Source organism: Daphnia carinata, chromosome 5 (genome assembly GCF_022539665.2).
Source record: "Daphnia carinata strain CSIRO-1 chromosome 5, CSIRO_AGI_Dcar_HiC_V3, whole genome shotgun sequence".
NCBI classification, from domain to species: Eukaryota; Metazoa; Arthropoda; class Branchiopoda; order Diplostraca; family Daphniidae; genus Daphnia; species Daphnia carinata.
In genome coordinates this window covers 3,197,273-3,217,929 of record NC_081335.1, presented here as the reverse complement: position 1 = coordinate 3,217,929, position 20,657 = coordinate 3,197,273, and the positions used below count along the sequence as shown (strand labels likewise).

The following is a 20,657-nucleotide window of genomic DNA, read 5'->3' as shown; positions in this document are numbered from 1 at the left end:
TCAGATCAGACCTGCTGGGTGTATGCAACTTAGCAGTTTTTACAATCATTTTGACATTTCAGGTGGACAGGGAAGTAACTCACAAATTGTATCATTTTCTATATTATTCGTTTCATTATTGAACGCTTTAGAGCCACAAAGGTAAATAGTCGCTTGGTGTCTCTAGGGTACAGAGCTGTACAAAGTGACGCGATGTCTGGTTTCTTTTTTTCCTGCTTTTACGGACCTGCAATTGTATTATGGAGCCAGCCCAGACGTACCCTTGCAGACCTGCATTCTTCTCGATACAGCTGTCAGGTTAACCACGCCTTTCGTGCAACGATGCCACATTCGTCTACCTTTTTTCATTAAAGAAACTTTCGAATTTCCTTACATTGGGCTTGTGCTGGTAGCATGACTCGTCTCATTCACGCAATCTCAACGTGAATCCCACCAGAGCTCACGCTATTTCATCATACGTAAAAACCCACGAAATCAATTTATTTAAAAACAAAGGTTTATTATCTTATTCCTCGGTTAGCTAAATACAACAAATGGCACATTGGGCACTCATCACACTTTCTTAGTTGACATGGCCCGTGGAGGTGAATTAACATTGCAGAATAAAGAAAAACAAGCACAAAAACACTTCATGGTCATAATTACGCCTCGAAACAAACACGGGGCAACAAATTCTTGACGCCATTCAAAAATCGTGTGACTAAGGCAAGTCTCGTCGTCTGGTAGTAGAGTGTTCATGAAAAAAATACCCAAATAAAAAATAAGAGAAAAAAAAATGAAAGAAACGAACAGGAGATCTTTAAAGGTAATATGGGAGTCGATTCAGTCCTTCGTGCGGCTGAGTCATCATAGATTCTCCTACAAGATAAGCCAGTTTATGAGCATATTGAATCGGTGCTGGGATGCGTAGGGTGCCCTAAGAAAACAGAAACGATTACGCTGTTATTCCACAAAGCAAAACGAAATATTTGAAGTTTCATACCGGCCAATTGTAGTAAAGATGTGTGAGAGCATAAGCCAATCGCTGATGAATATCGGGAGCAATTCCGGTGTCATCTTCAATGATATTATAGCTGGTTGGCGAAACAGTTCCTTGGGTGACTTTTTGCGAAACCAAGAAGAAGTCAAATCTCTCGTTAAGTGTCACTGTATTGTCAACAACTGTGCCACATGGCGGATTGCCTGCGCCACGAGCACCCATAGCGAAAAATCGTGTGTTGATTCGCTTGCTGACGACGATAAAGGCAATAGATGGGTTGTACACACCAGTTCCGAGGTAATGTGTTCGAGCTCCGGCATCGGAACAAGCCTCCTACTCGAACAAAAACATAAATGTCAGAAAAGCTAATATCTATTTAAATTACTATTTCATTCATACTCTCAGCGCTGCAACTTCGGTATCCTTCAATCGCGCAATATCTCCGGCACCAACACCGTCACGATACACGATGATTTTCTCAGGTAGAGTTTTTTCATTCATGATGTAGTAAGATCTAAGCGTAATCGTGAATTATTAGTTAAAATTCACATGACACAACGGAGATTTAATTACTTGAGGGCACCAAAAAGGTGATCTTTGAAGCTGGGTGAGATCTCTTCATTATTTTCGTGGATTTTGACTGAAGAATAGTAACGAGAGAAGGTCGGGTTGATGGAAGCAACAAAGGCTCCAACAGCCTTTCGTTGTCGTGCGTCATGGTACGTATCGTAACCTATAACCATCCATTTCTAAATATCCAATAGATAATTATTTTTAAATGAGTAATAAAAAAAAATAACGTCTTCCACTATCAGTTTTATTACCGTCTGCGGAACCGCTACTCTCCAAGGTTCTGCTCCTAACTTAGATGCAACTTGGATCATGACTTTGGTAGCAATTGACATGAGCTTGCCTTGCTGTCCTTTGAGATTTCGTCCCGTTATCACCTAAAAATGAAAGTATGGTTAAGACGAGGGATTCTTTTCTTCAAGGTAATATTTATTAAGGCCTGCGCTAGGCTTTTAAAGAATGTTTTACCTGAGAAGGAATTCCAAATTCCGAGATCGTCATCTTCTTAATCGATGCGTACGTGTCGTTTCTCGCAGCACGTAATACACAAAAGATCAGGCTGTACTCTCTACGACTACATTCGCTACGGATTGCCTCAACGTAGTTTGACGTACGGTCCATTTGCATGGGAATCCTTCGCATTGAAATAAACAATGTCTCACATTTAAAGGAAAACTCACAAGGAGAACACGAAGGACTTACACATTAGGCTCCGGGATATTAAAGCCTTGCTGAGCACCGACTTGCTTCATCATATTAACGAAAGGTCTGATCTCTTGCATCATTGCAGTGGGCGAGAACACAACCCAGTCATGCAATTCCACTGAAACACACATCCTGGATCCTAAATCGATGACAAAGTCAGTTTTACTGTTTAGTAGTAACAAACAATTTGCATTAAAACCCACTTTGAATATTGCGACTCCAGTCTCCTTCCTGTGTCGGAAAACTGTTGCCACCTTGCTGGATAGTTTGTGCAGGAATGACACGGGCGTTGCAGCTCACAATGTTTCTCGCGAAGTCCAAACCCCAACTGTTAAGTTCTTCTTGAATCTTATAAAGAAGTAAAATATGAATTAACAGCAACTGATACGGCTAAATAAAGACTCACCTTTGGATTTTCAGCTAGCCTCCTACGAAACTTCATGAGCGCTTCAACACGCCTGTCTGGCATTACCCGAGTAATATTTCCAACATCCTTCATGAGGTTGAAATTTTTCCTGTGTAAGCATACGATAGTTATATAGCGTACAAAGTGTAAGAATGTAATGGGCTAACACACATACTTTTGATCGTCACTGAGTCCCGTCATACCGCAAAGCTCTGGAATAAGATACACTGGTTGATCATCACCTCGATTTTTATCTCGACGAGATGGAAGAGAGACTAGCATAGGCTGAGAAGCATTCCTGACGGTGAGATTATATCGCGTGCTGTAATATTCCAAGTAGGAAATGTCACGGTCTTCTTTACGAAGATGGAAGGTGGATTTGGGATTTTTGGTAAAGTCAATATCGTCAATTCGATACGTTTTCTTATTGTAATGCGTCATAACAACTTTCCCAAGAAGTTCTGCTTTACACAAAGCCTAGAAAAAGAATTGATAAAAATAATCAATTGTTTTCTGATAAATACAAAAATAAACTTTGAGATGGTAAAAAAAAAAAAAAAGCTTTACCTGAATATCACCCCCCGATTGACGCATCCTATCCATGACATCTAGGGCAGTGTCTCTCCGCAAAACTTTGTGAATGATTTCGACACCGAGGAGAAATCCATCTTCATGATGTCGGATGGTGGTCAAGTAGCCAGGCCAAACGTTCAAGAAGTGTTGCTTAAAAGGGGAAAACCATGAAACATTTAGACAATCGTGATTCACTGCAGAGATTCAGCAACAGATTAGCATACGGGGATTTCAGTAAGAGCTGCGGGATCATAATAGTCACGTTTCCACATGGTTAAATTGAGCATGCCGAGACAACGACGTAAAATAATATTCATCACCTGAAGAAAATTTTAAAAAATATATCAGGATAAAAATAGCATTCTTTTCACTATCAAAACAAACATCGAAATACCGTAGTGTAATTGGCATCTTCCTTGTGAATTTCTCCAACTAGCCGAAAATTCACTCTGACATCTGATCCATCTGAGACACGCTTTGAAAACAATTCTAGTGGCTGAAGTAAAAAATAAAACAATCAACAGGGAACGTACAACAGGATATTAAATCAATACAAACCGCTAATGGCTACCTGAGGAAGACGAGTAACATTGTATAACAAAGTGCCATCGAAAAGATATTTTCCAAGGACGTTTTCATGAACTCGGATGAGTGCCTTGCGAACACCGATGTGGTCTACATCCGGATTGAAATCAACACGATACTGCAACAAGTGCATATCAGGACGCTTAATGAGTTCAAAATAGTTAGATGTCACGGGAATAGGGCTACCGGTTTTTCCTGATGATGCATAAAAATGAGAAAATAGGCTGTAGCTAAAAATACTTTGCTAAAATTTACCCAGTTTGATGAATTCAGCCGAAGGACGAGTATAAATCTGGACATCCCTTTGCTCACGTCCACGGCTTGCTCCACGACCCATGCTGGCTGCCGTATCTCCACCGGCCATAGCACTTGGAGGAGCACGGGTTGACGAAACAGCAGGAGGCCCGGCCGGCCCACCACGAAGGGCCGACGAAGCTCTGCCAGGTGCTGGTCCAGTATATGATAGTTCTTGCGGCGTATCGCGAGTGGACGGGCCGCTGGTTGTCCGGCTCACTGATCCACTTCCCGAGTGTGAAGATGAAAGTGCAGGACCTCGTCCTTCTGGTTCTTGATGCATGCCTCCCCTGGACCGACCACTTGCCTATTCATGGACGATGAAACACTTAAAAACATACAACAAAACAAATTAAATATTCAAGTGCCACGTACATGTGGTGGTTGTGTAGTATAGGGGGCAATTCCATGCTGCTGCGCTAAATCAGGTCTTCGTGTCAAGGTATCCAATCCTTCCTCTCCACGGCCCCTTCCACGTGAACGGCCTCGTGCTCGCCCGGTAGAATCCATTTTTTTCTAGTTGATTTTCAACCTGGACCTTGTTATACTGCTTCCAGCATCAATCTGAAGTTTAACTACAATAAGGGTGAAAGAAGGACATTGGCAAAACAAATTTAGGGCATTTGTTGAAACAAAAAGGATTTAAATTAAAAAACAATCTAGACTTTGCAAAAATCTTAAAATTCTTGATTTTTAACATACTTCTTGAATTTCTATAATCCCGCGCTTACCACAGAATTCAAATACGGTTCTATTTAAAAAAACCGATCAAAATATTAATCCAGAAAACGGTTTAACAGATTTAGAATCTTCAAAATGATTGATGTATTTAGGATAGGAGGCAAGCTGGAATTTTAGAAGCTGGAATGGAATTTATTATATTAGATTCATGTTAGCTATCGGCACAACTGACGTTTCAGAGGGGTACAAAATTCCCTTGACACAAATCAAATAAAAAAGCTTCCCAAGAAGAGGGCAACTAAAGCACTTAACTCTGCTTCAATTCTCCCTGAAGGAGCACCCCTGACTATGACGGGAGATTGACCCTATTCAGCCTTGAGCTAGGATGACGAATGCAATTTTCGCAAACCATATACCACGTGAGGTTTACCGTACCAAGGTTAAAAAAAATTTTTAGTCTAAGTGTTCAAAAAAAATTTCGTTGAAAAAACAATAACTAAAAATTAATTTAGGTCGCAACAATTGATGGAAAATGTGAATAAAAATTAAAAGGGATTGCAAGGATGTGATAAGATAAACATGTCGTAATTAATTTGCTTATCGGCCATCTTGATTACTTGACAAATTAGAGGTTGAGAACGGCCATGTCGGGACTCATTCGAACTACTAGGCAGCATGGGTTTGTTATTTACCCCTAGAAGCACTAGCCCAGAAGCAATATTTGAAAAAAAAACTATACGTGGCTCGCAACGGGTATCAAATGTACCTCAGTATAATTTGTGACAACGAGGCACGTGCCACTAGCAAGTATGTTAAACGAAAAACAATAATTACCCTTTTGGACGCTGATAAGCAATTCTAATTTTCACTTTCGCACGTTTGTTCAGCAATAGCTTACGCCGACGAATGAAGCGAGATTGGCAGGCGCATCGACTGCGAAGAAAACCGAACATAGCCAGAGGGTGATCCTGCGTTGCCACATCATTTTCAAAATGTTTTCGGAATTTGCAAGCAACATGTGAAACGTCTGCTAGGCTGGACCGCTGGAGTCTGATATACAGAACGCACTGAGAAAGTGACAATCAGCGGGGGAAATACAGTGTGTAATGTTGATTTTCACATTTTTTCTGGACCTAACTAGAACCATTCGGAAAAAATTTTGGCCATAGATTTACTTCTTGAAACTCATTGTATCACACTACATTCACATTTGCAATTAATAAAAAGTCATAATAATTAGACAATCGATCGAGATGCACGATTCTTTTATTGCTGGTCAAAACTGCTGACCTTCCGTACGTTTTTTTCATCTGTTACTGACTTACGTACAATTCGCTTTATACTGGAAAATAAGTAAAATAGTCTATACAATCCACAATCTTCGCTAACACTGTCTCACATCATCTTCACATGAGAACGAAAACATTAAAAGAGGTGCCTAGTGAGGCGATTATGTATTCCAACGATTATTTTTCTTTAACGTTTCAGTTGGTTATAAAATAAGAGAACACTAGGTACCAGCGGAAATGTAATGTGATACAACATAATCGCAAGTGCAAATACATGTCCTTTGTATTCAAGTATCAAAACTTTTTTTTTCCCGCTCCCAGTTCGATACTAGTGACGGTTTTTCGCAAAGCACGATTAGGGTAGTGAATACGAATGAAACAATATGAGCTGAGGGAACAGAAGAATCTAACGCTAAGAGTTATTATGTGTTAGAGAGGTCATTCATCATAGAGCGGGGTGGCGTCGCCCATTTCCATTTGACGAGGACTGCGGCCGCCCTGGCGAGAACTTCTTCGACCATCACTACAAAATACAACAGAAAAATGTAAAAATTTAGGCACAAACTTTATGGATAATATTTTTGAAAACCAGCAAATGCTAAATTAACCTAGATCGTGGCGTAGTTCCAGGTGCGCTGATAGAAGTGCCCCAATCATCATCTCCTCGTGACGCAGATCCTCTAGACGTCGCTGCAGTGTCCCATGAATCAGCTGAAGAAGCAGGAGCCGCTGTACTTCTGCTTGACCGAGATCTATCTCCTCCGCCCTTCCCGGTGGCTGAAGGCCAAGAGTCGGCCGTAGCTCCCCAATCATCATCGTTTGATTTTCTGGCACTTGGTGTAGATCTACCGGCTGCAGCAGGGGGTGCAGGAGTTCCCCAGTCATCGTCGTTTGATTTTCTGGCACTTGGCGATGTCCTGTCACCTGATCTAGCAGGTACAGAAGCCCCCCAATCATCATCATTTGATTTGCTAGCACTCGACGATGCCCTTCCACTTCCGCGAGGGGCTGCATTGGCTCCTGTAGCCCATGGGCTGGAGGTGGATCCCCTATCGTCATTGGCGGAGGCCGTACTAGATCGGGAGCGGCTGCTGCCGCTTCTGCTCCCTCCTGATTTGGGACAATCTGCTGACATGTGCCCTTCTTCATTGCACTGCAATAAAAAATCATTTCCCATAAAATCAGGGCGAACAATAAAACAAATAATAAATATATACAAAAAAGTACCTTATAGCAAGCACGGCTTCCACCACTTCTACCTCCTCCTCGGCTGGACGGCTTCGGGCAATCTCTTGAAATATGTCCGTCTTCATTACACTAAAATTAAAACAAATACGGTAAGTTATCGTGGTTACACTGATCAACATCATACTTACATTGTAACAGGACATCGAACCCCCGCCTCTACCACCACCTCTAGCAGAAGGCTTAGGACAATCTCTTGACATATGTCCGTCTTCGTTACACTACGATTCAAGGAAAAACAATATCAGCATTCAGAAAACAAAAGAAAGTGGTAAATCAAATAATAAAATAACAGAACACCTACGTTATAACAAGACATGGATCCTCCTCCTCCTCGTCCCCTGCCACCTCCTGCTCTGGGTTTAGGACAATCTTTCGACATATGACCTTCTTCCTGGCACTAGAAATAAAACATTAGATTGATAAAACATGAACGTTTCATAAATGTAACTCAAGAACAATCGCCTACATTATAACACGGCCTTCCACCGCCTCCTCCTCCACCTCTACCACCTCCTCGGGAGCCATACGACCCTCCTGTTCCTCTGGAACCGTAAGATCCTCCTCCACTGCCACCAGTGCTACTTATGCTACTCCATGGATCATCTGTCTTGGAAGCGCTGGGTGTCGTTGATGCTTTGGAGCTGCTTCCGCTAGCCCATGCATCAGCTGCCGCTGACCAATCATCAGCACCAGATGAACTCGGAGTCGGTGCAGCTCGCGGGGTTGCAGATTTGCTACCTGACGCAAACGCATCGGCTTCGGATGCCCAGTCATCGTTTGCTGCTGATGTCGCACTACGTGACGTAGTTGTAGCAGACTGTGCAGCCGGTGTGTCGTTGGATAAACCCCAATCATCCACAGCTGCTGGCTGACTGCTAGCAGGTGTACTAGATTTCGATCCACCACGAGATGGAGTCCTTCCTCCTCTCGGAGCGGCATTAGCACCAGTGGCCCATGGGCTACTAGAGCTGCCAGAGCTTCCCCAATCATCTCCTTTGCTAGAACTGGTTGTAGTTCTTCCCTTTGAGGCAGCCCAGGCGTCGGCTTTAGCTCCCCAGTCATCACTACCTCCGGTTTTTGAAGAATTGGTTTTGGGTGTGGATGGGTTGGAAGATGATCCTGATGGTTTGCTTGACGCACCCCAGTCCTCTGTGCCTGCCCCGGCTCTGCTTGCGCTTGGTGTTGTTCTTCCGCGAGAATTGCCACCAGAAGATGCCCAGGCATCAGCAGAAGCTCCCCAATCATCACCTGAGGCAGCGGCACTTGGTCTTGAATTAGGCGTCGTTTTTGCGGCTGACCGGTTAGCGGTAACTGAACCCCAAGCATTAGTTGCTGCGTTCCAATCATCAGGTTCACTGCCAGCAGGTGCAGCAGATCGAGATGTAGAAGTTTTGGAGCCGTTGGCTGTACTTCCAAGGCCCCAATCATCAGCAACTGCATCCCACGAATCGGAAGCTCCTCTGGATGAGCCTACGAAAATTAAATAGGTGGAAAATCACAATGAGCAATCTAAAAAAAAAAAAAAAAAAACTTAATTTTGACGTACTTTGAGAACTTGGTCGATTGGAACCACTAGATTGACGGTTGAATGGTGAAGATGAATGATTCTGTGATCCATATCCTATAAAACCCGAAGTTTAAAACCTGCTTTACTTTAATGCTAATTTTTATTTTATTTTTACCTCTGTGTGCAACTGGAGCAGCAGGTGTTCTGAAAGTGCCCTGAGAAGCTCCACCCGAAGGTGCAGCATTTGGTGCGGGAGTACCGGAATAGCGTGGAGTCTGAGGTTGATGAGGAGTTGTGGCAAACGGGGTCATAAAAGGCGTCTGCCCAGATGGTGTGTATGGAGTATTCGCAGGGTAACCGAAGGGCGTCGGGGTTCCTAAACCAGCAGAATCGTTAATATTAAAATGGAATTCTAGCCACACTTTATACAATTTTTCATTTATCACCTTGGAAATGTGCAGCCTGACTAAGGGAATGAAGCATATTAGCTGGTATCGATTGAGCTACACGTTGCAGCGTCTCTGGATTAACATTCGGGGTCGTTCCTGTTCCACCATAGCCAGGTGTACGTGACGAGCTACCCGAAGTATGATGGCCACCGCCACCGGCACGTGAAGAAGGAGTCCCAGGAATAGGATCTCTAAAGTGTTCCTTGAACCATCGGAAGAGAGAAGCCAAACTGTCGTGGACCTGTCCACGGAATCGGAATCCTTCCGGAGTAACTGTGATGAATTCGTGCTTGGTGTGCGTCCTGGGTAAATATGTAAGCATAAACTTGCCCGGAAATTCACGGGAAGCCGTTACAAAGTAGTGAATCTTTGCAGGATTTTTCTTTTTGTCATCCTTGATCACTTCATCGGCACGTTCGCGTTCTTTGCCAGGGGCATAGTTCTCTTCCGGAATTCCCAAATCGCGGAAATAACGGAAAGCATAGAGATCGCGGGCGTGGCCAGCCATCGGGTTGATGTAGCGAGCCACAATTTCGTCCAGATCTTCAAATTCTTCATCGCCGATCCACAGCGATTGACCAAGACTGAAAGCGTTTTCTTTGCCCTCTTCTCGGATATCAACGTGCTGGCAAATGTTTTCGCCGACCTTCCAGGTGACTGTCAAATGATTGGTTCCTTTGCTGGAAGGCCGAACGATAACTTCACCTTGTTCCATAGAAGCCATGATTTTTTCAGCTTCTTTGAATCCAATATTTTTGAATGATGGATGAACAATGACACGCTTAGTGTAGCTTTGGCGATGTTTGAGCTTCTTAGCATCTTCTTCTGCTCGCAAAATGCTTTCTTCAGCTGCTGTGTCGTAGTAAGCGTCCTTAGGCGGACGCCATTCGCCGTTTTTGTCCATCAGATCAGAGGATTTGGAAGTTGCTGCGACCGAGAACCGCTCCACGTCGATTTTAGTTACACGACAATGGATCGTCTGGCCAGGACGAACTCTTTCTTCTGGATTGGTTACTTCAGAGTCAGAAAGACATTTCATTGGAATGAACCCTGACAATCCGTTTTCCAAGCGAACTCGCACACCGATCGCTTGACCACTGCACGATCCAGCATCAAAATGGTTCCACACTTCCGATAAATCAGTGAAGTCGTTCTAAGATAACAAACAATACCTTTCAAACATACGACTTAATTGTTTTAACATTATTGTTTTTACCTGCAGACAAAAGGGACATTGCCAAAGGCCGGTAGCTTCATTTCTATTTGGATTCGCTCTATCCAATTCCTCACGTTTGGGTTTGCGGTGCTGGAAGCCCGTTACGGTTGCCATTACAAGCTTGCCGATGAAAAAGGTTTGTGGCGTCTCCTTAGTGACCATATTAAAGATCTCTTCAGGAGAAGGTGCTTGATATTGCTGTCGGGCGTCCTTGTATCGATGATTGAGCTCCGATCGGATATCGTACAAAGTGATTCGTTTGTTGCCGAAACCTTGTCGCTCAAGTTCATCAGCGAAAGCATCGAGATCCAAATCCTATCGAATATAAACTAAGGTAAAATCAAGTCTTACATTCGGATAAAAATATTTTATACTTTGAGGCGCTCGGGAGCTTCGAGAATTTCTTCAACAGCACCAGCTGGATTGGCATCTTCATCGTCGTACTCTAGAGCATCAACAGCCATTTTACGAGCCCATTCGTAAGTTTCCGGATGGACACGCGAGCCGTCCAATACTTCTACGTACGATTCGGTACTGTCACCAAGTGAATTGGTATCAATTTTGATGAAACCAGCACAGTTAATGAAAACCTTTGAGAAAAATTTGAGGGTTAAAAAAGTCATTCTAACAGAACTAGAATGGCTTTAAAATTACTTTTGGACCCATGTGACAGGCGGTGACTAATTGAGTTCGATTTTCTAGCCTTTGGTTGTTTTGTTTCAGGATTTTTATCAGCGCTTGGCCTTTTCTTGGACCGAGACCGCAGACAAACTGAACTAGATTAGCTGTGTGCGGGTAGTTAATGGCCCGATTGATGTCAACACCAACTTCATTCGTTCGGTTAACAAATTCTGTATAGAGTCCTTCCAAAAGTTCTTCTTTAGACAGCTGATCCTGCAACTCGTGGTATTTAAGGCATACGATTTCTTCATCGGTATTGCACAATTGTGAATACTCAATGAGTGGATCCTAAGTATCAAAACATTTTTGTAGACAAACTAGGCATCGTAAAAATTGTAAGACACAAGAGTTTTACCTGTAAACCTCTGGCGATGCTTATGGCTTCGCGTAACAATGACGGATATTCACGAAACTCCGTTTCAGCTCGAGTGGAATTCGCAAAAACCTTACCCAAACTGTTGTCTACTAGTTCAACATTGATCATTGGCCATTGTTCATCTTCGACTAACTGAGCAGTAATAGCTCGCAAATCTTCTATCAGCATGGTAGCTTCTCGCGACTCGGCACTAACGGCGATTACGTGTGGCTTTTTACTAAAAATGAAATTACGCAGCATATTCAAGTCTCTCTCTTTTCCAGCACGATCCATCTCCTTCCAAGCATTTTTTCGTTTAAGAATATGTTCCAGACGGATGTGATCCGTACATTCACCGTCGACATTGATTAAACAACCAAAAGCAGCTTGATCGAGATCGGCAACGTAGCTGATCGCCATGACTCGAATGCCATTTTTAGTGTCCCATTCATCTTCGTCATCGAAGTCGACTTTATAGGGGGCAACCTACAAAACAAACATAGAAAATAAGAAACATATTCTCTCCCAGTAATGTAATGGCGGATCTTTGCATACCTTAAGCCAGTTGTAAAGCTGGTGGCAACAAGCTCGTAAAACAAATTCCCGAGCTTCGCTTAACAACTTAGCCTTAAGCTCTTTGACCAGTGCAGGGAAAACGAACTTATTGAGTGCGAGATCAATTACTTCATTACGCAGATCATTCCATTCTTGAACTAGTTTGCTGAACTCGTCGCGGGTGAATAATGCTTTCACCTCATCAACGTAACTGGGAGTAGTCGCTCCTTCGATTTTCGTTTGGAAAACAATGGTAAGTAACTTGTCTTGTTCAGCGACTATCAGGCGGAGGAACTGGTCGTCTGCTAAGTCACGCACGGGTTTATCTTTAAGAAATTTCATGGGATAAAGATGGTGATTCTCGTCGATCTCCTTCAGACCCTGTTTTGTGGGTATAACGTCGATTCGAGCGCGTTCAAAGAAGGCTTCGCGAACACACTGACGAACCAACGGCTCTTTGGCGATCTGAACTGCCATCATGTAGTTTGCTGCTTTAAGGACTTCAGTAGCAGTTGGGAACTTTGTCGAGACGTATTCAAGCGCAACATCGAAAGGCTCCGTTGGTGTTTGATCTACTTCGTGTCGTTGGTAATTATCCCGCATATTTTCAGCGAATTGTTCAGGAGATAATCCGTATTTCCTTAATAAACCATCTAATCCAGCCCTAGCGCACAAAGAGTACAGATCACTTCGTGTCGCTTGTTTGATAGCTGATGCCTCGTCAATGTTTGCTGTATCGGGATCATCTGGATCACGAAGGTCTTCACCGAGATCATCAACATCAATAGGTTCCCCGTCTTCGTTCAACCTTCTTCTAGCGGCTGAACTTCTTCGTTCTTTAGCTTCTTCTCTCGCCTTACGGCGATGGTCTTCCTGCATGGCAGGTACGTCAGCTCCATAGTATAGCACGAAATGGTTGTAAACGTCGCTTAACTCTTCAATCGATTGAACGACTCTCAGTCTATCGTAGTCCTCATCTTTGAGAACACGAACATTTTCCGGAATAGATTCCGTCAAATTTTGGGTAAGCTTCTCCGACTGATACTTTTGCATTTTCTTGAAGAGTCGCATCATGTTCTTCTTGCGTGTTTGCAGTTGCGTCCATTTCTCGTCAAATTTGTAAACTCGCCAAAGGTCATTGACGCTCAACTCGGGTTGAACGTATTCTTTACGGTAAAAGGCGATGAAAGGCACTTCAAAGTGTTGATTGCGCATAAATTCGAGAGCTTTACGGATCTTTTCGACTGTCTGTGGGCCTTTTGTAGCCTTTTCACGACCATCTGTATTTCCGTCCTGCATTTAAAAGAAGAAGAGTTAAAGTGGCGCGATGAAAAAAGAAATAAAGAATAGTTGCCATACCTGATTTGAAATCGATGGTTTGGAAAATGCGTGCTTGTATATCCACTCTGCTTCCAAGTCCAATTCTGATGAACCTTCATCCACCGACGAAATCGGAACATTTCGGAGTTGCATGCGTTCAGGCATATCGGTTTTTCGGATCTATTCATGATAACAGTTAGGTCAGCTTGAATTTTTATAATGTATATGCACAAGTTTAACCTTTTCGTCGAAGTCCGTAAAGTGACCCCGTTCAAGTTCACTAGGCTCATAGACATCGTATATGGTTTTGCGCTGAGACTTCTTTTTCACAACCTGACCCGGCTTCTTTCGCATTTTTCTAACTCCCTCTTCATCTTCATATTCTTCTTCCTCTTCGTCCTCTTCATATTCCTCTCCTTCCTGGTTGAAATCTTCGTAATCAAAGTCAACCCCAAAAATGTCTTGTGCTTCTTGCAAAGCTCTGAAATTGAGAATACTGTCAGTTTATCGAGCTTGAAAAGATGTAATAATCATAATCATACGCGTCAGTGTAAATTGCTTTTCTCTTCTTTTTCTTTCCGTGAATGGGTTGACCCTCAGCGTCGACAATGAAATCGCCAATATCTTCTTCGTCTTCATCTTCTTCATCGGAATATTTATCAAAATTTTCTTCTTCATTTCTTTCTTGCCTTGTTCTACTTGCGGCTCTCCTGCTGTCTTCGCCATCAGAGCCTGCATTTTTAAAAAATTATAATTAAAAATAAAATGGGATCAGAACGAGGCATGTGCGTTTCTCGGGGTCATAATTTTCACAATTTTATTATGTATGCGTACACGTTTTTTTTTGTTTGTTTACGGGCCTCTGTTTGCTTATAACTACTAATTATACGAATTATAATCACTATGAATATATTTTAAAAAAAGTAAATAAATAAGATTAATAAATTTAAAAAAGGAAGGGGGAGGAAAACTTTTTCGCAAACTGAAAAAGTACGGTAACAAAATTTTACCTTCAAATAGCTCATTGGCAATGGCATCTCTTCCTTTTTCTTGTCCTTCTTCATCAGATTCATCATCTACAATTCGTTTGACTCGGACAAAGGTTTTTTTCCTCTTATAAAACAAAAAAGGAATCATGGAGTTTTCAAATGATAAAATTGTGTTAGTAACTTTACCTTCATTTTTATACCCAAATTTTCTTCAATCAGCTCAAAATCCTCTTCACTCAGTCGATCATCAAGTTCATCATCATCGTCATCTCTTTTTCGCTTAGTCCCACCAGAAGTTTCATTATCACTTTCACTGCTGCTGCTATCATCTTCAATTGGATTGTCATCGATTAGGTCCCCCAATTCCTCCTGCATTTGTTCATCATCATCTATTGAAAAAGTACAACCAAAAGCTCTAAATGATGAAACCAATACTTATTAATTTTATGCATACCTTCATCTTCATCATCACTATCAATAGCAGCAGCTTTTATCTTTTTTAACTTTGACCGTTCCTTTTCAGTCAATTCCTCTTCCTCCTGGTTAATTTGGAGGCAATACAGGTTTCCAGAGAATAAGACAAGATCAACATATTCCGATAAATTCTTTGCTTACCTCGCTTTCTTCGGCTTCCGAGTCGATAAAATCCGCCATGGTTCCGGATTAGAAAACTCCAAAAATACCTAAAAGTTAATTAACATTCCTTGTTTAGAAGCAAACTAAAAACATAATATCAACAGCGAAAACTGCTACGACGTACTTAATAATTATTTTAAAATGTCCACAAGGAGAATAAAGGCGATGATAGATGTTGTCGATGCTAACACGTTATTAATGAACAACTTTGAGATCCGAGACTGACCATTGGAACAAGCTTTAAGCATCGTCGTCTGTGCACAGTGTGCCGGTAATATTTCAATTAATTTGCAATAGATGTCGAACATTCTACGCATAATTTCTTATTTCCGTTAGATGGTGTTGCAGGCACAACCATAATTCCACTTTTTAGTGTTTTCGTGCTCTGCTATTCGTGTTACTTGGATTCACTGTTTGTAAAAACAACAAAAAAATTTCCTACTTCGATTTAGATTTGTTCTAAATTACACTAAAGAAACCGAAAATTGAAATTGGTTCAGGTGAGAAGGTGCCTATACGATAACTTTTAAAAAGGATAGTACAACGTACACAAAAGGTATTCCAGAATGTTCTGTAGCTTGTATTTATATTAGTAGCACAGTTCAAAAAATCATTTTTGCACTATTCTTCATAGACAAGGCGGTTGTTTTCTGTTTTTGATCAACAATGTTTACATCTGGTTTCCCCATAATACCTCCTAATTCCAACAACCCTGTGGTATCTGCTGCTCTCAACAGTTGGAACCAACATCCACCAGAATCTATGCCCTGGAGTTCTTTGCCACATCATAGAGTTACAAGGTTCCTAATGATAATTTAAATGCTATTATTATAAATACTTGAAATGAATAACTGACTTGTTAACCCCAGATTTTCAGGTGAATTAGATGCACAAGAACCATGTGCTGCACAAACTGAGTCATTATCAGCATGGAATACCCTCCAAGACAACTGGAAACTGATACCTCTTCCCTCACCCCTTAAACGGAAAATTGATGAACCAAGTGAAGAGTAAAATTATAATATATTATAGCTTAAAGAGATGTGATACCATTGCAAAATCTTATGTTATTATTATTATATTTACCTAGGCAAGTTAGAAAACAGCTGATTACTGAGGATAAGATTTCAGCTCACTTGAGTCAACTTCAAATATGTTCCTCCACGTCAGAACAACCAAGGTATATTAGTGATATAATATTTCAAATCAGTACAGTAATTTTGGTTTGCTTGCTTCAGATTAGATGCAATGGAAGATGATAGTACCACAATAATCTCTTCGGACAGTCTAAAAATTGACGCTTGCTCCAAACTAATTCTATCGGACGAAATTCGCAATTTTCAGCACGAAAATAGCATCCCTCAGTGTCTGCTTGAAAACTTGTATGTCTTATATCGCTTAAAATCTAATTATTTTGTTAACAGCTCCAGTTAAATTGCTTTGCCGTTTGTATATGTTTAGTAATAGACCATCGATGGCAGTGGTTTTGTGGCAACCGCGGAGTGATGTCCATCAGCTTGTCGAAAGAAATGCAAGCCCATGTGAAGAACAGTCTCGCAGCTTAGCATCAGAAGCGCTAGAAGGAAACCCAACAAATGACTTAGAGCTCATTAATGAAGAGGAAAGTAATAACAATGAGCCAATTAATAATTTTAACTTGAACGATCAGCACCAACCAGATCTCGAAATGGATGATGATCTCTGATTTTCTGTTAATGAAGTGTGTGTTTTATTTTGATAAAAAAAATGTTTTCGACAAACTTCGGTATTCGTTGTTCGTTATCATTGACAACCGATTAAACATGAAAACAATCATGTATGAATGGATGACTCCTATATCATTATGCTATTGCTACAACCAACTAACTAACAAAAACTTATTGGAATCGAAGAGGGTCAAACATTGGCCCGATGATTAGTTGCTTGCATACATGAACTTAGTGGCCATGGGAGACTTACCAACAACCTATGAGCTACGATTACTTTTTCTCTACCTCAGTTTTTTGGGTCAATCTTTAACATGTGAAAAAAGAAAAAAAAAATTATAATATAACAACATAGATTCGAAACAGAGAAAACAGAATAGCAGCCGCGAACTATGCTACAGTACCATACTTACTTCACTTATTACTATCACTTCACTTACTAGTATTATGTACACAAGATGTCTATTTGAATTGGAGACACCGAAAGCAAAATTCGGTTGGGATGTGCGGTCCAGGCACAATGGTTATCACTTTCGCTTTGTATTCTGTCGGTTCCAGGTTCAAATCCCGCCACCCCCTATTTCCAAGCCCTCCATTCCCTCCATGCTCCATGCTCCCTCCCACCACCCTCCAAATCATCATTCAAGATACACAAGATTCTTCATCTTATCAGATTCAAGATTGGACATCCTCATCGCTTCGGACATCATCTACAACGCTCAAGAAAGAAGAGGAGTAAGAAGAAGAAAAGAGCTATACCGACTCTAAAGGACACACAGAATCTACGCCCGAGTAACTTTAGGCTCGTCTAGTAATAGCCCTTAATGGTAGATTGATGTCATGCTTTTTTACTTTTTTTTTTGCGCTGTTAAAGCTTACATGGCGGTTTGCCACTGATGAGCCCCGATCTACGGTTTTTCGGTGCGGGTTGAAATGATCGGAACCGGCGCCCATCGGTCACATATGGTCAGATAAGGCTTCGCCACCGTATTCTACGAAGGGTAAGACAACTTGTGTTTCGTGTTTTCGGCAAGTCCATTGGAGGCCGTTATTTTTATTTAGGTCTGATTTCTCCTCCATATTTCATTGCGTATTTGTTAATGTTTATTCTTCTCACTGCTATCTTATCATCTAATAGATCTTTTTTTTTAAAACATAGCTACTGGGAATCGTGGGTGTCAACAACAAACTATCTGCAAAAGTGTTGACGTATTCGAAACTGATTACTGATAAGGGGTCCTCCATAGAGCCGCTGAAACAGACTCGCCTTTGGAGAAAACTTTTGAAATATTTGAATAGTTTACCTTGATTGTGGTTTTGTCACACTTAGAAATCATGGCAAAATTGATTTCCTTATACCGTGATGATGCACCATGCCCTTTGGGCAGAAGGGAACTCCCCCTTCCATTTGATGAAAACATTTCGGTAAATGTCAAATTTACATTTTTGTTGGATTTATTAAATCAATTTTCGCTTATTTTATGTTAGATGGTGATGAAATTGCCAGAGTTGAACTTAACCCGTCTACCCTCTTGCTTGAAAGGTTCTGAAAATGAGGCATTTATAGATAAAAAGAAATTACTAACAGCAGCAGAGATGAATGATTCCATGCAAGTATCAAGCCAAGAAGTGTTGGAATTAATAGGACCCAATGTCCCATGTGTTGGTTGTAGGAGAAGGTCAGTTAAATTCAGATTGTTTATTGTACCATTATACTGACAGTTTTTGTAATAAAGTGTTGAAAGATTGTTTCGAGAGCTTGTAGCATCCGGACAAGATGCCTTGTACCCTGTTACCTTATCCCCAAATGGTACTTTAGGGCTAGCTCCAGAAGTCATATCTTCCTCTTCTAAACTGTTTATATTGTTGAAGTATTATGGGTATGTTTGCGTCCCTATTAAACAACATGTATTGTTTTAATATTTCTGTGCTACGTTTTCCATAGGAGTCGTCTAAACACAATGGCAGAGTCTATTACGACCAAATCTCGTCAAAATCGACGATGCCCGCTGCATTCGTTGGATGCTCATAGGTATTTTGTAAACATTTGATCAAGAAGAAGACATTTTAAATTTATTTCCCTACTGAATTTTTTCAGAGCTCGACCGACTGGCGTAAATTGGCGACCGTTGTGGGATTCTATGGCGCAGGAATGCAGGGAAGAATTAACTTTGGTAGAAGCTAATGCTCTTCTTGACACGTTAGAGGCATATCTGCAGAAACATAGGTACAATTTTATCGGTTCTTTAATAATATTCCAACATCTGTAAGGTTGTTTCGTTCGAATAGGTTTTGTCCCGAATGTCGTTTGAAGGTCTTGCGGGCCTATAGTTTGTTGGTTGGGGAAGTCGAGCCTGCAGAGGAAAAGGGATATAAACCCATTCTGTATCTTGGTCTAAAGTGTTGCCCAGCAGAAAAACATATTCATGTTCAGTGCAATGCGGACCTCATGTCTTTGCTCATCGCGAGGGCCGAACCCGAACTTGTTGGAAGGTTTGTGTTTCTGATTTCTAGGGATATGTTATCTATATGATAAAATACTAACTACGTTTCCATTCCACTGAAATCGTTGTAGCACTAAAAAAATTTTATTTTAGTTTCCGACGAGAGAGGCATGCGAAGACAATGGAAGTTGCTCAGGAAGAGGTGGTGACTTGCGTGGGAATTTGTTTGTTAGAACGACTTCAGCGAGTAGCTCAGAGGCTTCGAGAAGAGGAACAGATGGTGGATATGTTACAGTTTGCATCTTTGCAGGCACTACGACGATCATTCGAAATGGCAGTTGAATCTAAACGAGGAGTTTCACAGCTTGAATTGCTTTGTGACGAACTTAGTCGCGAAGAGGCTGTTCAAAAGCAAAGAAAAGAAGCCAAAAAACAAAAGCGCAAGAAGCGACGGGGTAAGAAAGATAGTATTTCCAGTTCGGACAACATTTGTCGAAGTGAAAAAGACTACGATAATGAGGATGATGTGGAGGGCGATGCCGATGAAGACATTCTTCCAATGCTTGTTCCCCCAATACCCGCTTGTCATCGTTCTATGCTGGAATCGAGCCGGTCGCCAAGTCTGGAACACTGCCCTTGTCTGGCTACTGATGCTAAGCATTCCAGTAGCTCGGGACATGCGCCTTTTGCAACACAGCCATCGTTTACAACTGGTCGCTCTCGCAAGTGTCCACAAGAATCGGGATACTCCTCGACTAACTCTAGTAATTTGACGACGCCTGAAGGCTCCGATGTTGCCTGTACCGAAGGATTGTGCAACCACCATTCAGGTTCGACTTTTGCCTATTTTGTCACTCCAAAAACTTACCATTCTTAACTATGTTTATTTTAACCTCCTTTCATTTACTTGGTTTTAGGTTCTCCGGTACAGTGCCGCCCTAGCCCAAGTCCAGTCCCTGAAAGCCTTTCGGAAGACCACTGCAACTGTGGTGAAATGGAAAATGAAGATGTTGAAACAAGAAATAACTTAGGTCGTGGGGGGCGGTGTCCCATTCACATCAAGTTACGTGAAAACTGCCGAAATGGTCGAAGTCTACAACAAATGCTTGAGGTACTTATTTCTTTTTTGTTGTTGTTGTTTCCTTAGTGATAACCCGTAATATTTTTCACGGTTTTTACAAAAGGAATGGCATGTAAATTCGGATGACGACGACGAAGGTGAAGAGGGTTTTATTCCGTTAGAGGAAGTGCAAGCTTTCCGCAAGCAACAACAACATTATAACGAACAACGTCGCCAACTGCGAAACGATTTACGCCTCAAGTTTGATCAACTGTGTGGACGTGTCCAAAAATCGGCCCCACTGGATTAAATAATAAAATATATAGAGCATAGCCCGTCGGTGCCGCTTACCTTCGCTGGCTATCATAGGTTTAAAACAAAAATAAAATATAAGAAAAAAAAGAGAAAA

At 41.5% G+C, this 20,657-nt stretch overlaps 4 protein-coding genes across 6 annotated transcripts; 2 read left to right on the top strand and 2 right to left on the bottom strand.

The window, feature by feature from the left end:
* Window positions 1-478: 478 nt before the first annotated feature.
* On the bottom strand, window positions 479-5,745 carry LOC130696065 (piwi-like protein Siwi). Its single transcript, XM_057519137.2, has 17 exons — window positions 5,628-5,745; window positions 4,488-4,687; window positions 4,074-4,419; window positions 3,805-4,013; window positions 3,628-3,729; window positions 3,458-3,553; window positions 3,228-3,383; window positions 2,836-3,137; window positions 2,661-2,769; window positions 2,458-2,602; window positions 2,252-2,393; window positions 2,018-2,183; window positions 1,804-1,926; window positions 1,553-1,728; window positions 1,379-1,493; window positions 983-1,312; window positions 479-916 (listed from the first exon to the last, which is right to left on the bottom strand). The coding sequence occupies exons 2-17, from the start codon at window positions 4,620-4,622 to the stop codon at window positions 800-802; spliced, it is 2,769 nt and encodes a 922-aa protein (XP_057375120.1). The 5' UTR covers window positions 4,623-4,687; window positions 5,628-5,745; the 3' UTR covers window positions 479-799.
* A 473-nt stretch (window positions 5,746-6,218) lies between these two features.
* Window positions 6,219-15,303, bottom strand: LOC130696062 (transcription elongation factor SPT6-like). 2 transcript variants are annotated; one of them, XM_057519134.2, is made up of 22 exons: window positions 15,163-15,303; window positions 15,018-15,085; window positions 14,857-14,941; window positions 14,589-14,791; window positions 14,424-14,526; window positions 13,956-14,145; window positions 13,654-13,894; window positions 13,453-13,593; window positions 12,094-13,386; window positions 11,539-12,024; window positions 11,157-11,471; window positions 10,877-11,092; window positions 10,503-10,817; window positions 9,284-10,439; window positions 9,013-9,213; window positions 8,877-8,951; window positions 7,797-8,800; window positions 7,632-7,727; window positions 7,459-7,548; window positions 7,310-7,399; window positions 6,691-7,235; window positions 6,219-6,605 (listed from the first exon to the last, which is right to left on the bottom strand). In XM_057519134.2, the coding sequence occupies exons 2-22, from the start codon at window positions 15,054-15,056 to the stop codon at window positions 6,521-6,523; spliced, it is 6,969 nt and encodes a 2,322-aa protein (XP_057375117.1). In that variant the 5' UTR covers window positions 15,057-15,085; window positions 15,163-15,303; the 3' UTR covers window positions 6,219-6,520. The 2 variants fall into 2 exon arrangements, with proteins under 2 accessions (XP_057375117.1, XP_059351327.1); XM_059495344.1 differs by lacking the exon at window positions 15,163-15,303 and adding an exon at window positions 15,141-15,159.
* A 134-nt stretch (window positions 15,304-15,437) lies between these two features.
* LOC130696079 (uncharacterized) lies at window positions 15,438-16,853 on the top strand. The gene is made up of 6 exons (XM_057519155.2): window positions 15,438-15,594; window positions 15,673-15,838; window positions 15,908-16,048; window positions 16,129-16,218; window positions 16,277-16,420; window positions 16,500-16,853. Exons 2-6 carry the CDS (start codon window positions 15,705-15,707, stop codon window positions 16,741-16,743), a joined length of 753 nt encoding a protein of 250 aa, XP_057375138.1. The 5' UTR covers window positions 15,438-15,594; window positions 15,673-15,704; the 3' UTR covers window positions 16,744-16,853.
* Window positions 16,854-17,777: 924 nt separating this feature from the next.
* On the top strand, window positions 17,778-20,580 carry LOC130696066 (gametogenetin-binding protein 2-like). Of its 2 annotated transcripts, XM_057519139.2 has the most exons (10): window positions 17,778-17,806; window positions 17,904-18,169; window positions 18,233-18,423; window positions 18,481-18,624; window positions 18,690-18,776; window positions 18,843-18,971; window positions 19,034-19,237; window positions 19,342-20,018; window positions 20,106-20,299; window positions 20,373-20,580. In XM_057519139.2, the coding sequence occupies exons 2-10, from the start codon at window positions 18,080-18,082 to the stop codon at window positions 20,556-20,558; spliced, it is 1,902 nt and encodes a 633-aa protein (XP_057375122.1). In that variant the 5' UTR covers window positions 17,778-17,806; window positions 17,904-18,079; the 3' UTR covers window positions 20,559-20,580. The 2 variants fall into 2 exon arrangements, with proteins under 2 accessions (XP_057375122.1, XP_057375121.1); XM_057519138.2 differs by lacking the exon at window positions 17,778-17,806 and having other exon boundaries at window positions 17,867-18,169.
* The last annotated feature ends 77 nt before the right edge of the window (window positions 20,581-20,657 follow it).

Coding starts and splice junctions, on each gene's coding strand:
- LOC130696066 (XM_057519139.2), top strand. CDS start 18,080: ATGGCAAAATTGATTTCCTTATACCGTGATGATGCACCATGCCCTTTG. Junction 18,972..19,033: donor GCATATCTGCAGAAACATAG/GTACAATTTTAT, acceptor TCGTTCGAATAG/GTTTTGTCCCGAATGTCGTT. Junction 20,300..20,372: donor GTCTACAACAAATGCTTGAG/GTACTTATTTCT, acceptor TTTTTACAAAAG/GAATGGCATGTAAATTCGGA.
- LOC130696079 (XM_057519155.2), top strand. CDS start 15,705: ATGTTTACATCTGGTTTCCCCATAATACCTCCTAATTCCAACAACCCT. Junction 16,049..16,128: donor ATTGATGAACCAAGTGAAGA/GTAAAATTATAA, acceptor ATATTTACCTAG/GCAAGTTAGAAAACAGCTGA. Junction 16,219..16,276: donor TCCACGTCAGAACAACCAAG/GTATATTAGTGA, acceptor TGCTTGCTTCAG/ATTAGATGCAATGGAAGATG.
- LOC130696062 (XM_057519134.2), bottom strand. CDS start 15,056: ATGGCGGATTTTATCGACTCGGAAGCCGAAGAAAGCGAG. Junction 14,792..14,856: donor TAGTGATGATGAAGATGAAG/GTATGCATAAAA, acceptor CTTTTTCAATAG/ATGATGATGAACAAATGCAG. Junction 14,527..14,588: donor ATTTGGGTATAAAAATGAAG/GTAAAGTTACTA, acceptor TTGTTTTATAAG/AGGAAAAAAACCTTTGTCCG.
- LOC130696065 (XM_057519137.2), bottom strand. CDS start 4,622: ATGGATTCTACCGGGCGAGCACGAGGCCGTTCACGTGGAAGGGGCCGT. Junction 2,770..2,835: donor GGACTCAGTGACGATCAAAA/GTATGTGTGTTA, acceptor ATGCTTACACAG/GAAAAATTTCAACCTCATGA. Junction 2,394..2,457: donor CTGGAGTCGCAATATTCAAA/GTGGGTTTTAAT, acceptor TCATCGATTTAG/GATCCAGGATGTGTGTTTCA.